General features: G+C 39.6%; 1 protein-coding gene across 1 annotated transcript in view; it reads left to right on the plus strand.

Moving 5' to 3' along the window:
* Positions 1 to 1,755: 1,755 nt before the first annotated feature.
* CCDC170 (coiled-coil domain containing 170) overlaps positions 1,756 to 15,058 on the plus strand; it is a 724,401-nt gene continuing 711,098 nt past the window's right edge. The window contains exon 1 of the mRNA XM_044088859.1: positions 1,756 to 2,038. Within this exon, the coding sequence (XP_043944794.1) occupies positions 1,922 to 2,038 (117 nt within the window). The 5' untranslated portion in view covers positions 1,756 to 1,921. The remainder of the gene's footprint in view (positions 2,039 to 15,058) is intronic.

Genomic DNA, 15,058 nt, shown 5'->3' on the forward strand with positions numbered 1-15,058 from the left:
CTTTTGTAGGGGCCTGACACAGTCAAGGATGATTAAGGGGCCCCCTGCAGCCATGGGTATTACAGGTTCCTAAAGCTAGCAATTATGCTTGTTTTACTGTAGAGAATGTTTGCCAGCAAGAATTAAATTATGTCAAGGGCACTATGTCAGTGATGAAAAATTTAATGAAATTGTGAGGCCTGTTACTTGATAAAACACTGTTACTATAACCAGAAATATGTTGAATTTTAAAAGCGTATAAAGTTATTACTTCCCCACTAGTTTATTAAGTTCCCAAGATTGCAGTACTAGCTTTTATTGGTTTGACAAATATGTAACACAATAACAAAGTAAGACACCTTGCTGTGGTTGCGAGCCCCCTGAACCAGACCCCCCGGAGACCACAGGGTTCGCTGGTGCATAAAGCTGGCTAGGGCTAGCTGTTATGGGTTGCGATCGGTAGGTGTTGATGGTGTGAGAGTGCAATGTGAGTATTGCTTTACGAAACAGTGAGAATATAGTGGATTTATAAATGAATGCCAGTACTGCATTTGTAGTCATGGTAGAAGGACCAAGTGTGTCAATGCATGGTACAGTAATTGTTGCAAACAGCTTACTACAGTTGCAGAAAGTATAATTTGCTACAATTACTGGAGTGTAGGGAGACTTTGCTTCTCAACTTTAAGATGAATGAGGTGGCAGTTTGTCAAACTGTACAGGGCACCAGATGACCTAGATACTGTTCTGGTTGCATAGATTATAAAACAAAGTAAATTTATTCTTGACTGACAAGCTGTGACTTTACTGACAAATGCAATGGTAAAAATCAAACAAAGTATGCACTACTGAATGATTTATGTTATACTAAAACAAAGGAAAAATGGATTTAGTTCACGGTTGGCAGACCATTTTATACCTATGTAGTCGAAAGTGGTACTCCTCTAGCACGATGTGATGGTGTTTCCTATTTTGACTGTCATACAGCAAACCTGTGTTCCACATTGGCCTCTAAAATATAGTGAGGTATGAACTTTTCCCTCAGGTGTGTGTGTGTGTGTGTGTGTTTGAGTGTAGCTAAGAGTAATGAAGGGATGAGAACTTAGTTGGCTCTATCACTTCCAAAATAACGTTTCCTATTTTTATTTTAAATATTTTCATTACTTTTATTTTAAATATTGTTATGGTATTTTATTTACAGGAATAAACACAGTAAATAAAAGAAATAACTATATTCACAAATGTCTACATCAATAATTACTATATACTTCATTAACATTTATTAAACAGCCAAACAGTATAAACTAATCATAGAAACATATTAATATTTCTTTTTTAAAAAAGTTGAAAATCACTGTATTTTTCATAGTCAAAATGACCGACATCGGTATTGCTTCATAGTGCTCAACCTCTTATCACAGGAATCAGAAACAAAGGTCCCAAATCGACACTTTTTTTTTAATATTGGTGCTACAAACGTAGAAAGTTAACTGGATAAAAGGGTATGAGTTAATGTCTATTTTCTGAAGTAAAGTATTTAGCTGAATTTCTATTTATTTTTATTGTAATCCTCCATATATTCAAAAATATAGAAAAACAGTTTTAAAAATGTCAGAGGACAATTTTAAGCCAAAATCGGGGTGGATAACATTAAAAGTTACAGACAGATACGAGGTACATTCTTCAAGAATAGTTCCAAGGCGTGTGTGTACTCCTTAGCTCCCACTGGCGGATCCTTCATTTCTGGATATGTTGCAAGTGTTGCTATGGGAACGGCCCTGCTCTACATACACAAGCGAGCCCGGTCGCCTGCTACTCAGAAAACAGAGTACTGTGTCAAAAAGTCATACAAAATTTGTTTCTCAGGAGATACTACAGCTTATTGCCTCGTGAAATCAGAGCCACAACTGGATTTTCAGACCCCGCGATACACAACGGTAAAAAAATGAATAACTCACCCTCCAGACTGGATCCCGGCGGAATCCGAATGATAGATGTGAACAGCAACTCCGCATTGCGATCTTTCTCGCCTGTCACCTCAGGTATTAGGTCTGCCTCTGAGGTATGTAGTACATGTACATGTATTGTAGTAACTGCGATATATTCTGTATTTGCATGTGGTTTTGCTAGAAGAAGGAAAGGAGTCATTAATGCGTGACAAAGATATGTGTAGCTTGCTTGTATTTTAAGATACACCAATTTGTGTTGCGATTTGTTTTTGTATTATTTGTAGGTGTCTCCACTGGAGAGCAGATTCTCACATCTAACTGGCACTGTAACCCGTTCATTTGCATTCATCTTCCATTGCTGAATATGTGCACAGAGGCACACACACTTATTTTGTCGTGATTTTCTGTTTAGCAGGGCATGCTGATGCTGTACTACTTAGTTAAACACTGTTTTAATCCGAAAAGCGTTTAAATCCCCTTCGTCGACCTGCTTTGAAGCTTTGCATCAATGAGTAATATTTTTCATTAAGTATATCAAGGTAATTCTGTTTACGAAACTTCGCTGTATAAAGTTACTTTGGATGCCTGAACTTCGTGGTATGCGTGAGTAACCGAACTTTTGGACTTAAATAAGTGGAAACAAACAATTATGGACAAGTAAAAACAACTCGACATACTTGCCATACTCTCAAGTGCGCAGCGGAGAACATAATTTACTTGCTTTTGGCATAATGTACTTTACAGCTTTGTTAAACATTTTTGTGAACCATGTCTTTGCATTAATCATTTTTATCATTTAGTGTTAAACCAAAACAGTTTACATGATAAGCAAAGAGCACACAGATGCATTTTTTCATAAGTATTCAATTAATTTCAAATTATGGAAGGTAGAATCGTGTTTTATACGTAATATATCTATCTATCTATATATATATATGTGTGTGTGTGTGTGTGTGTGTGTGTGTGTGTGTGTGTGTGTGTGTTTATAAAAAGTGTATGTGGCTGTATTATTCACACACTCCTGTATATATATATATATATATATATATATATATATTAATATATATGTATTAATATATATATATATATATGTGTGTACACACAGGCAATATACAGACAGACACACACACACACATACACACACATGCACACACACTCCTGACAAAGTATAGAAATGTATAAGTTAAATTGGCAGAGATGTGGGGCATTGCCTTGAATCAGTAGTTGACCTTAGGTAAAGAGATAGGTACGAGGAGGCAGGTGTGTGTGTGCCTGTGGAGACCATGCTTAATTTGCTACCAAAGTGGTGGTATTGGTGATGCTGTCAAGGAGTATATTAAGGCCAATATTTGGACTCAGATCCCTAAAATTGCATTTTCTCTTTTTTTAGACACGTTGGTCGAAAGCCAGGTTACTCACTACAGTCATCCCCAAATTCGTGATTAATGTGTCTACTTTTAGGGGTTTCTTTTATCAATAACGTAGGCTTCTTTGGGTGGTTGACTTCCCAAAAATTACTTATATTATACAATGTTTTGCACTGAGTTTTAAGCTGTTGACTTTTGCACCAGTTATTTGTGTGTGTTAGACATTCCTGTAAGATGTTAGTATCTTGGGGCATTTCTATGATTGCTCCTAGCTTACAATCATCTGCAAACTTGGTATGCCAGATGCACTTGACATTGGTCTTGGCTTCTGAAAAATAGATGCCAAAGAGGAGTAGACCCACCACTGAGACCTGTAGGACACCACTGTCGACCAGCCACTTTGTGGATGTGGTCTCTCTAGTCCTAACTTCCTGAGTCCTGTCTGCGAGTCAGCTGACTATGCATTGAGTTACATATGGGTTTATGCCTAATTTTGTCAGTTTGTTTACAGTGTCCAAGTGGGGTATTGTATCAAATGCCTTAGCTAGGTCGAAGTAGGCAGTATGATATCCATTGCCTTGATGACCTTCTCAAATCATCACATACCAGGATTATTTACCACCGTCTCTGCAACAACCACTTTAGAACAGTGCAAAGCCCTAGTAAGATTGTTTCTATTATACTAAGAAAATGAGCATGATTTGACTTACTAATGAAACTGCAAGTGTTTTGCAAATGGCCCTTTTAAGAGTGATCACAAAACATGATAAGCACTTGGCCACAAATAACAGTCTCAGTGGGGGAAAAACATTTTAGCCAGGGAGCCCCTCTGTCTCCCTATTGGGAGTAGACTGTACCCTACATTATTTATATTATATTATATTATATTATATTATATTATATTACATTGCATTATAACAGCTCTGCATCTATGCATTACATCTCTGTTGGTAATTAGTGTGTGAAACTCAAGCCTTGGCACCTGCATGATCATAATAGTTAAACTGTTTAGAAGTGCATCATTACCATATTGTGAAAGTTGTTGCTTACCAACACATTGGCACTATGTGCCACTCTTTGCATTCAAAAACTGAGCACATCATCATGTCTTTAAACTTTCATGACTACCATATTTCAAAACAATGCAGCTATACAGTATTCTGAAACTCTTTTATTACCACATTTTAGAGATATGCATTTCTGTTAAATTTCTCATGTGTCATTGTAGCATTTATAGCTCATCCATCACTGCTACAATCTAAAGCTTTAACATTTTATATCACTGTTTTATTCCAAAAAAAACACATTGTCCTCTGCAGTTTAATATTATGCTTCCATGTCACACTCCAAAATGTGTCAGCTTCCGAGTTTCAATGTTATATTTCATTAGCATTTTTTAAACTGGTACATTCTGTAATGGATGCATATTCTTCACTAAAGGTCCCCACTTTTTATTTGCTCATGCCATGCACATCCCTCATTTATCAAACAACCACAATTCCACCAAACACCTTTGATTTAAGCACACACACATACAAATATATATCTGTAATATATGTATGTATCTCTCTCTCTCTCTCTATATATATATATATATGTATATATTGTATATAAATGTATGCACACGCGCGCACATACATCATATAGCTTTAAGAATGGGTGCATCTTTAAGGAGTTGTGTGTAACACAGTTTTGTTTCTAGCTCATGCCAGTAAAGATGTTTTGCTATAAATTCATCTGGTATCTGTCTCATAACATAACCATCTCAACAGTTTGTATTAATGAGTACTCTACGGTGTTAGAATGGTAAATAATGCTTTTGGATTCATAAAGGAAATCTGAAGAGGGCAATTTACACAATAAGATGAAAAGAGTATTGCAGCCATGAGCAGTAGCTCTTGTTTTCAAATGTTGCCATTCAGAATTTTGTTTTTAACAGCAAGTCATGTTTTCACATTCTGTATTTGATAACCAATTGATACACTGATTTCTTTTCAACTAAATGATGAAGCCATTGCATCTACCAAAGTCTCTTGTTTTACAAGGAAACTTGTTGGAAAAGTAGAAGGTCTGGATCTAGAAGTTTGAGCTATATCTCATAATGAGTAAAACTTTGAAGAAGCCAAACTAGTTACAGTACAAGTACCTGGAAATATGCACGAGTCAAGTTAAACACCCAAAGTTAGATAATGCTATGTTGAAGGAGCAGATTTACCATTCTACAGAAAAAAATCAAAAACACCTGTATAGAACAGAACCAAGATTATCTTTACATAGACTGGAATCATGCATAAAACAGTTAAGACAGTAGATGTATAACCCTGTCAGATAAATAGGGATAAAAATAACTTGAAATGAAAATTCCAAAAGAAAACAGAAAAAAGCCCACCAAAGCAATCAGAATTATCCAAGAATGAGACAAATATTCAAAGTGAGTCATAGAACAAAGCAAGGCAATTACCTGTGACTGAGATGTTGAACTTGGTTCTCACCAACATGGGCGACGCTGCACCACTCCCATAGTATGTTTTTCCCTGTTGAGATCAGATCATCAGTCTGTCTCATTCAACATTTTTATCCCACCCAACCCCTCCTCAGCTGTAACTAGGCTAAAAAACTTCTCAAAAGTTGACTACAACCTCCTAAGGGAGGGGTATCAGCAGCTTCGCACCACTACCACCCTCAGAGGATGCAGACAACTATGCTGAACAGTATGCCAGTGTAGTATGCAAGCATCAATACAACTGCATGGACTCAGCCATACCCAACAGAACTAAAACCTGCTCCTCAAGGAAACACAAGCCTTTCTGGTGGACATCTTCTATCGACAGGCTTTACAACAAAAGGAAGAAACTGTTGTCCAAGGGTAAAAAGGAACAAATTCCAAATCAGCAAAACTCCCTCCTATGCCTCAACAAGCAAATTAGATCACTAGTGAAAAACTCCATAGCCAATTATAAGTTAAAACTACCCTCCGAAACAAAGGGAAACCACAAGTCCTTCTTCAGTTACGTTAGGAACCTCCATGGCAAATCTCAAGTTTGTTCTGAATTAGTACTTAATGGTACCAGTTACACTGACCCTGCTGACTTAGCCAACCTGCTAGCTGATAGGTTCAGTGCAAATGCCACCCCTTTGTTGCTCCCCAAAGGCCCAGTCAACATTCCTGATACTTGTCCCACACCTCACATCTCTGTAGAGCAAGTGTTAAACGCCCTATCTAAGGCAAAGAATACAGCTTCCATGGGACCTGATAGTATCCCAGGCTGTATTCTATTGAGCACCCTATTCAATCACAACGTAATTACAGGCTTCATTCCAGCAGAGTGGAGAACTGCCATTGTCATCTCCTTGCACAAAGGTGGTGCCATTACTGACCCGGGAAACTATCACCCATTAGCCTGACAAGTTTGATGTGTAAAGCCATGGAACGTATTATTATGGCTCTCATAAACAAAGACATAGGCAATCTCCAAGCACTTGACCCCACCCAATTCGGATATGTCAGGGGCAGATCTTGCCTATTGAACCTAGTTGACTTCTTTGAGACTGTCAGCAAGGCCCTGGATGAGGGAAAGTCAGTACATACAGCTTACCTTGACCTAGCTAAGGCCTTTGACACAATCCCCCACTCAGGCATCATCAAAAAGCTAACACAACTTGGTGTTAATCCCTTTCTCTTCAGATGGGTGGCCACTCCAGCTGGTTCACAGGTAGGACCCACAAGGTCCAAATAGACAGCACCATCTCTGACAGCAGACCTGTCACTAGTGGTGTTCCCCAGGGATCTGTCCTGGGACCCCTACTGTATGGCATGCACTTCTGAGAGGTCCAGGCAAAGACAAAGGGCCTGTGGCTGACCAAGTTTGCAGATAAGTATAAGTTGGGTGCTGTCATTGATCCCCAAATGATGTTAACATATTGCAAGAGGGTCTCACAGCTACAAATAACTGGTGCCAAAGGCATGGCCTTATGTTAAACACAAAAAAATGTATTATCATACCATTTGGTAAACACACAGCCCCTACTGATTACCAAATCAATGGCAACCCACCTAAGCACACAGTCCATGGTGAGAGACCTGGGTACTCAGGCTCACAACAATCTCACATTTGACCATTATGTGGCAGCAGTGGTTAGAAAAGCCTTTTACTTGGTTCATCTCATAAATAAAGGGATTCCATCCAGAAAAAAGGAGGTTATTACCTCTTTGTACTCCTCCCTCATTAGACTTGTAATTGAGTATAATGCCCCATTTGGTAAGTACCTCTCCAAACACCTGCACCAACTGGAAAGGCCACAAAAATACCTCACAAAGAGAATCCATGGCCTCCAACACCTGTCCAATGTGGACAGGGTGAAATCACTATCACTTTACTCAGTGTCATACAGATTGTTCAGAGGTGATTTGTGATTGCCTACAAGGTAATATTGGACCCTGCCCTACTAGAGATGCTCCATATCCATAAGTCTAACTCCTTACACATTACCCACTCGATAGGCCTAAATGTAATATGTGACATCATCAAAACCTGCTGGAGAGACAGGTTTGTCTCCCAGAGGCTGCCCCATCTCTGGAACGGACTTCCCATACATGTCAAACAGAGCACCTTGCAGACCCTTTTCAAGTGCAACATTGATGAGTGGATGGGAATCCACAAATTTGTCCCAGGGGTTCCACCTTTGTCCCTCATTGACAGGGGTGACAGATGCTGACTGAGGTTTCTTTTTTGGGGATAAACTCTTGGCTAGCCTAGTAAGGGCCCCAGGGCCTATCTCATCAGATGAGGGGTCAGCTGGCTCACAGATAGGACCCACAAGGTCAAACTCGGTGCCACCACCTCCGACAGCAGACCTGTCACTAGTGGTGTTCCCCAGGGATCTTTCCTGGGACCCCTACTATTTGGCATCTACATCTTATAGGTCCAGGCAAAGACAAAGGGCCTGTGGCTGACCAAGTTTGCGGATAACTATAAGCTGGGTGCTGTCATTGATTCTCCAAATGATGTTAACATACTGCAAGAGGATCTCACAGCAACAAATAAATGGTGCCAAAGTCATGGCCTTAAGTTAAATGCAAAAAATGTATTATCATACCATTTGACAAACACATGAACCCTACTGATTACCACATCAATGGCAACCCCCTAATCACACATCCCATGGTGAGAGAACTGGGTACTCAGGTTGACACCAGTCTCACATTTGACAATTATGTGGCAGCAGTGGTCAGAAAAAACTTTAACTTGGTTCATCTCATAAGGAAAGGGATTGCATCCAGAAAAAGGAGGTTATCTCTCTGTACTCTTCCCTCATTAGACCTATAATTGAGTATAATGCCCTGCTTGGTATGTACCTCTCCAAACACCTGCACCCACTGGAAAGGCCACAGAAATACCTCAGAAAGAGAATCCATGGCCTCCAACACCTGTCCTATGTGGACAGGGTCAAATAATTATCACTTTACTCGGTAGCATACCGATTGCTTAGAGGTGATCTGTGTCTTGCCTACAAGGCAATATCGTACCTTGCCCTATTAGAGATGTTCCATATCCATAAGTCTATCTCCTCGCACATTACCCACTCAATAGGCCTAAATCTAATATGTGACATCAACAAAACCTGCTGGAGTGACATGTTTGTCTCCCAGAGGCTGCCCCATCTCTGGAATAGACTTCCCATACATGTCAAACAGAGCACCTCGCTGACCCTTTTCAAGGGCAACTTTGATGAGTGGATGGGAAATCACAAATTTGTCCCAGGGGTTCCAACTTTGCCCCTTGTTGACAGGGGTGACAGGTGCTGACTGAGGTTTCTTTTTTGGGGATGAACTCTTGGCTAGCCTTGTAAGGGCCCCAGGGCCATTAGCGTAGTAACCTCCTGTGATCCTATGTACCTATATAAAGAATTTGGATGTGTAGAAACCAGGAAGATTCGAAAGACTGAAAAGTACTCAAAATATCTTTTTCCTGAAATGTTCTTGTTATTCATTGTAATAACAGTGGCATGCAATTATTATTTAGTGTAGGGGTCAGTTTCTTGAAATGCCATAAATAATAAATGCATAATACTGAGGACTGTAATCATGTTTCCAATCATAACTAACTTGTAGTGCATGGAGATATCTGGAAAAAGACAAAATCATTCAAGCACTTTGTTAGTGCAAGACCCAATCTTAACAACTGTTAAGTACCCCCTGCTTTACTTGGTAAGGTCAGGTATCTATCTCCATAGCCTTCCTCTATGCTGCTTTTATTTGGCCACGGTCCCTGCCCTGTTGGAAGCCTAATATCACCCGCACCTCAGTTTCCAGCACAGGACGTGAACAAAGCTATTTCCCAGATATTTCCAAAAAAAGAAAAGTATGCATTTGATGGTCATCTGCTTTAGCTATTTAAACCTGTCTTATCACTGTTAGGTGGTTAGAGTTACGCTCCCTACCAGGGTCGCCAGCAGCCCCTCCTCACTCAGTGCTTACTCAAACTCTCATACTTGTCCCTATACCAGCCCTTAACCTAGTCGCTAGATTTTTTTTCTGTTTCTTTTGCTCTTCCCAGCCATTTGGGACCTCCATAAAACACTCCTTTCATCCCTCTGCTTATCATTTATACTATCCCTTAGTTATCTTGTAGCTTTTGCTTTCTATTCTTTCTCCCTCTTCTCAATTCTTAATTTCTGTTAACCTGTAGCTACTGCTGGGCTTTTCTCTGCTTCTGTTGCCCTTCTCCTGAGCTTTCACTCCAAGCTTGACCCCCCCTACTTTCTCTGCTGCTCTGATTGATCGGTGACTGATTGTTTATTGTTCTTGTGGCAACTCAAGGCTTGGGGCTAGCCCTGCTACAATTGCCTCACTACAGTTGGGTTCACTTCACTCCTCTACCCACCCCAATATCATTTCCTTTATACTTGCCCCTCTGACACACCCATAGCCTTACACCACTCCTGTCTCCCCAGAACAAGCTCAAATTTTTCCCTCCCTCCCTCCCTTTCACTATACTAACTAGTCATACTAGCATTTCTTCTTCTTCTTCTTCTTTCGGCTTTTCCCGGTTAGGGGTCACCACAGTAGATCACTTGTCTGCTCATGATTGGCAGTGGAGTTTTACGGTGTCTAATTGCCAGCCATGTGCCTAACCTTCCACAGAAGGCACGCACATGCATGCACTCACACCTAGGGACAATTTGGAGTGTCCAATCCACCTACAGCATGTCTTTGGGATGTGGGAGGAAACCAGAGCACCTGGAGGAAACCCATGAGGCCACAGGGAGGACATGCAGACTACGCACAGAAGGCACCCCAGCTGAGGATCGAACTGGAGAACCTCTTGCTGTGAGGTGACAACACTAACTGCTGCAACACCGCGGCCACAAAATTCTCCTTTACTCTCATTAACTCCCCCTACTGCTACCTTACTACTGGTCAGTAAAGCAATCAATCCATCTTAACTTTAACATGACTATCTCACTCTACTCTTTTCTCTATCTGTTTCCATTACTTCTCCTCTCATCACTTACTACCTTCCAGCTTTACTTGATACCAGTCAACAATAGCCCTACTAATTCTGAAGGCTATATATTCTCTCTTCCACAGCAATCTGTTAATATCACTTCATCTATCCTCCCTCTAAATATTCCTCTTCTCAGAATCAAAATTCCTCCATCCTGCACTATCCATACTAAAACTAAAACAAACTTTTTTTTCAGCTATTCATATAAACACACGTTTCACTCTCTCCGTCCTACTCTGCTTCTATCAGGTGACATTCATCCAAACCCAGGACCTATCTCAACCTCACCCTCAAAAAATACTATCCCGCCAAACCAACATATTCCAACCTTGACCAAAAAACACATCTCATTCTACTCAATGAATATTAGAAGTATACTTAATAAAACTAGTGAATTCCAGCTTGGGTTGCTAACCATAACCCTGTTGTAATCACCCTAACTGAAACATGGCTGAAACCACATGTCCCAGATAGAGACATTCTTCCCCAGGGTATAATATATTTCGCCTTGATTGCCAGAAGAAAAAAGAGGGTGGAGTTGCCATCATCTACTCTAACAGTCTAACCCTCACTTGTCTTAAGGAACCAGTCCCACCCTTCCCTCCAGCTGAAATCCTGGTAGCCACCCTGAAACTGAATAACTTCTCTACCATCACTGTAGTAGCCATTTATATCCCACCAGGAGATAATATTCCCCTGCTCAAAAACTCTCTCTCTTATCTCGCTGAACACTATACAAATGAAAAATTCTTCTTGGTGACCGTAAATATAAATTGGCTAGCTCTAAATGATCCTATCTCTTTCTCTTGCATTAACCTACATGGATTTACCCAATTATTATCTGAACCTACCCACTACAATAACTCACACATCTCCAGTACTCTACTTGACTTGATACTGGTATCCAACCCTACCTCATATCCTAACCCAGAAACCCTTCCAAATTCCCTTAGTGATCACTCTCCAATAAAAGTTACCAGATTCACTCCACACGTCACCAGATCACACAAATACATAAGTTTTCATAATCTATCCAACTTCTCCCCTGACACCTTTAACTCTCTTTTCTCCAGAACAAACTGGAATCACCTTGATGAATTTACTCTTGAAGAAGCTGTCCAATCATTTAATTCCATCTCTCTTAATATACTAAACTCTCTTGCACCTCTACGGACTCTTAGAATAAAATCTAAAATATCCCCATGGCTCTCTAAGGCAACCTGCACCCTAACGAAAAACAGGGACAGGTTGTGGAAAACCTAGACAAGAAATAAACTCCCTTCAGACTTGCAAAAGTACAAAGAACTCAGAAACCTGACAAAAACACTTTGCTAAAGATAAAAAGGAATTGTAGCGTAACCCTCCCAAAGCACTAAAATCTAACTCCAATAAATTTTGGAACTCAGTCAACCAAATACTGCATCCTGGAAATCCTTCCCCCCAAATCCTTACCCAAATAAGACACCTGAACAAACTGCCACTATCTTCAACACATTCTTTATTGATAGTGTATCAAAAATGATTGATGCAAACCCTCCCCCAGCAAATGTTTCTAATCCCTCTACCCAACCTCCTACTTCAAACTCCTCTACACCTTTTTGTCTTCAACCTCTATCAACTACTTTTATCAAACTACTGCTCTCCAAACTAAAACCTTGCTCTACTTCTGCTGATAATATTCATTCCTACTTTCTCCAGATAGCAGCTGATACTCTGGCCTTTCCTGTATCTATCTTGATCAACCACAAAATCGTTGAGTCTAAAGTTCCATCTATGTGGAAGAATTTTATACTTTACCTATCCACAAAGGAGGTAACTCCCAGGAAATCTCTAATTTTAGACCTATAATCATTCTGTCACCCCTCTCTAAACTATTTGAAAAATGCATACACAAGCAAACCCTGCAATACCTAGTACAGGAAAATCTACGGACTCCAACACAGCATTGTTTCCGCCCAAAACACAGTACACAAACCGCCCTTATCTGCTTTACAAACACTATTTCCCAGGCTCGTGATAACAACAGACTTGTTTCCTGTTTATTCCATGACCTTTTTAAAGCCTTTGATATCATCTCTCACTCTGTACTTCTGGCTAAACTGTTAAATCTAAATTTCTCCCCTGCTACTATCACTTGCTTTTCTAGCTATCTCTGTGATCGGCTACAGTCAGTGAAATGGCTCTCCACACTCTCACCCTCCCTCTCTGTAAAAATGGATGTTCCCCAAGGATCTATTTTGGGTCCACTACTATTTAATATTTTCACCAATCTGCTTTGTACTTCTTGCTCTCGGTCATCTCTTGTACAATATGCAGATGATTCTACTGTCATCACTATCTGCGACTCTCCCTCTAGTCTCATCTCCACTACTCAGTCTGCCTTCACATCAGTGGAAACCTGACTCACCAACAACCAATTAATCCTGAATCCCAAAAAAACAAACTCTTATTCTTTCTTCCAAAAACTCTTAACCATCTCAAATCTTCTTTCACCTTATTTTCTGCCAATAACACTCCAAAAGTACCTGACTCAAGCACCAAACTCTTAGGTGTCACTATAGATGATCAACTTAAATTTGACCTGCACATCAACAGCTGCATCAAGAAGACCCATCAGAAGCTAGGCCTTCTATACAGAAATAGAAAGTTTCTTACTCTCAAGGCTAAACTAAACCCTCTCTCATACTTAACTCCTACCCAGTCTATTATATGGTTCTCAAATACTCACAAACCTTAATGCCACACTCCTAGCAAAACTTCACTTTACTTCTAACAAGATAGCCAGATTCTCTGCCCAACATACTTATAAAACCCACCACTGTATCTCACTTAAACTGGCTGGAACTTCCTAACGTGCTTCTTCTCTCTCAGCTCCAGATTATACTTTCTATACTATATCAACCTTAGTATTGTCCTAACATATCCTCCCTTATATCCTATTATTCTCCAACTAGATCACTCCGCTGTTGTGACGAAGAACTACTACTTATCTATAAACCTAGGACTAATAAAGGACGTAATCTATATAGCTATCACCCTACCACTGCTTGGAGAAAGTTTCCACTACAAATTTCTTTACTAAATCAATCAAAATAATTCAAAGCAGCCGCCAAAGAATACTTAAAAACTCTCTGGTCCTGCCTCTGTACTCACCCACCATAAACAGCCTCTCCATCCTTAAACACTTCTAACTATTGACCACAAACCTTAACACTTATCTTCTTCACTCTAACAATTCTTATCACTTCTCCTCCTATGGCCTTGCCAACCTTTTAGCCTCAGTCTTAACTTCTTCTCCCCTTACATATCTCCACTAAACTGTTACCAGAAATAACAAATCCTCATATTGTATTAATATTTTAAGACTACATTGTATGTACATTTCTTATCCACATGCTTGATTTTAATGTTTGACTTGTAAATACTGTTTTTCTACTTGATATTGATGTTTGTAATTCCTGTCTAAAAATAGACTGTCATCCTTTTTGTGAATACTTTTTTCTATTAATTTTAACTGTTGCATTGATAATGTTTTCTGGAGCTTTTCTCCCTGGGCCTCCGCTGAAAAAGGGCTATTTCAGCTCAGTTGGACATATTCCTGGTCAACAAATGTAAATTAAATAAATCATATTAGGTAGTTAATTCTGCCAGTACAGACCAGAAAACTACAGTGACAGACTAAAAAACAGATTTGTTTCTGCCTGCTGTCTGTGATGATAATGTGCTCCTGACTTTGTATAATGTAAGATAGTGTTATTGCCTTTCTAACAGTGGTTGTGTCACTGAGTGCTTTTGTTTTGAAAGCCAGCAAAACACGTAACCATGTTTTTCATGAAATTAGTAGTACATAGAGCAGATAAAGCTCTGTGCACTTCAAAGAATTAATTATGATAGGGATTTCGATCATAACCCTTTGTTATATGTTCCCGGAATGAATGCCAAGATGCGCTTCTCGAACTTCACCCTTGAAATAAATTTATTGGCAGCCATGTGTCAAATGCATAATAAACTGGTTAGGACCAGTGACCCAGTCGTAATCCTCGATGTCATGTATTTGAGACAGATGCCAAAAAATTCCCCTCAAGAGTGAAGCTTCACAAATTTACTTCTGAATGCATGAGAAGCAGATATTCTTTATAGTAGCATCTACTAGAAGCACATTCATTTGTGTCTTTCTGTGGCAGTGTGACATTAGAACACTAGAAAATTTCATTCAGTACTTGAATAATTTCACTATTTGAAGTTTGCTGCTCAATGG

This window comes from Protopterus annectens, chromosome 1.part0 (genome assembly GCF_019279795.1).
Source record: "Protopterus annectens isolate FY-2018-M chromosome 1.part0, PAN1.0, whole genome shotgun sequence".
Taxonomy (NCBI): domain Eukaryota; kingdom Metazoa; phylum Chordata; order Ceratodontiformes; family Protopteridae; genus Protopterus; species Protopterus annectens.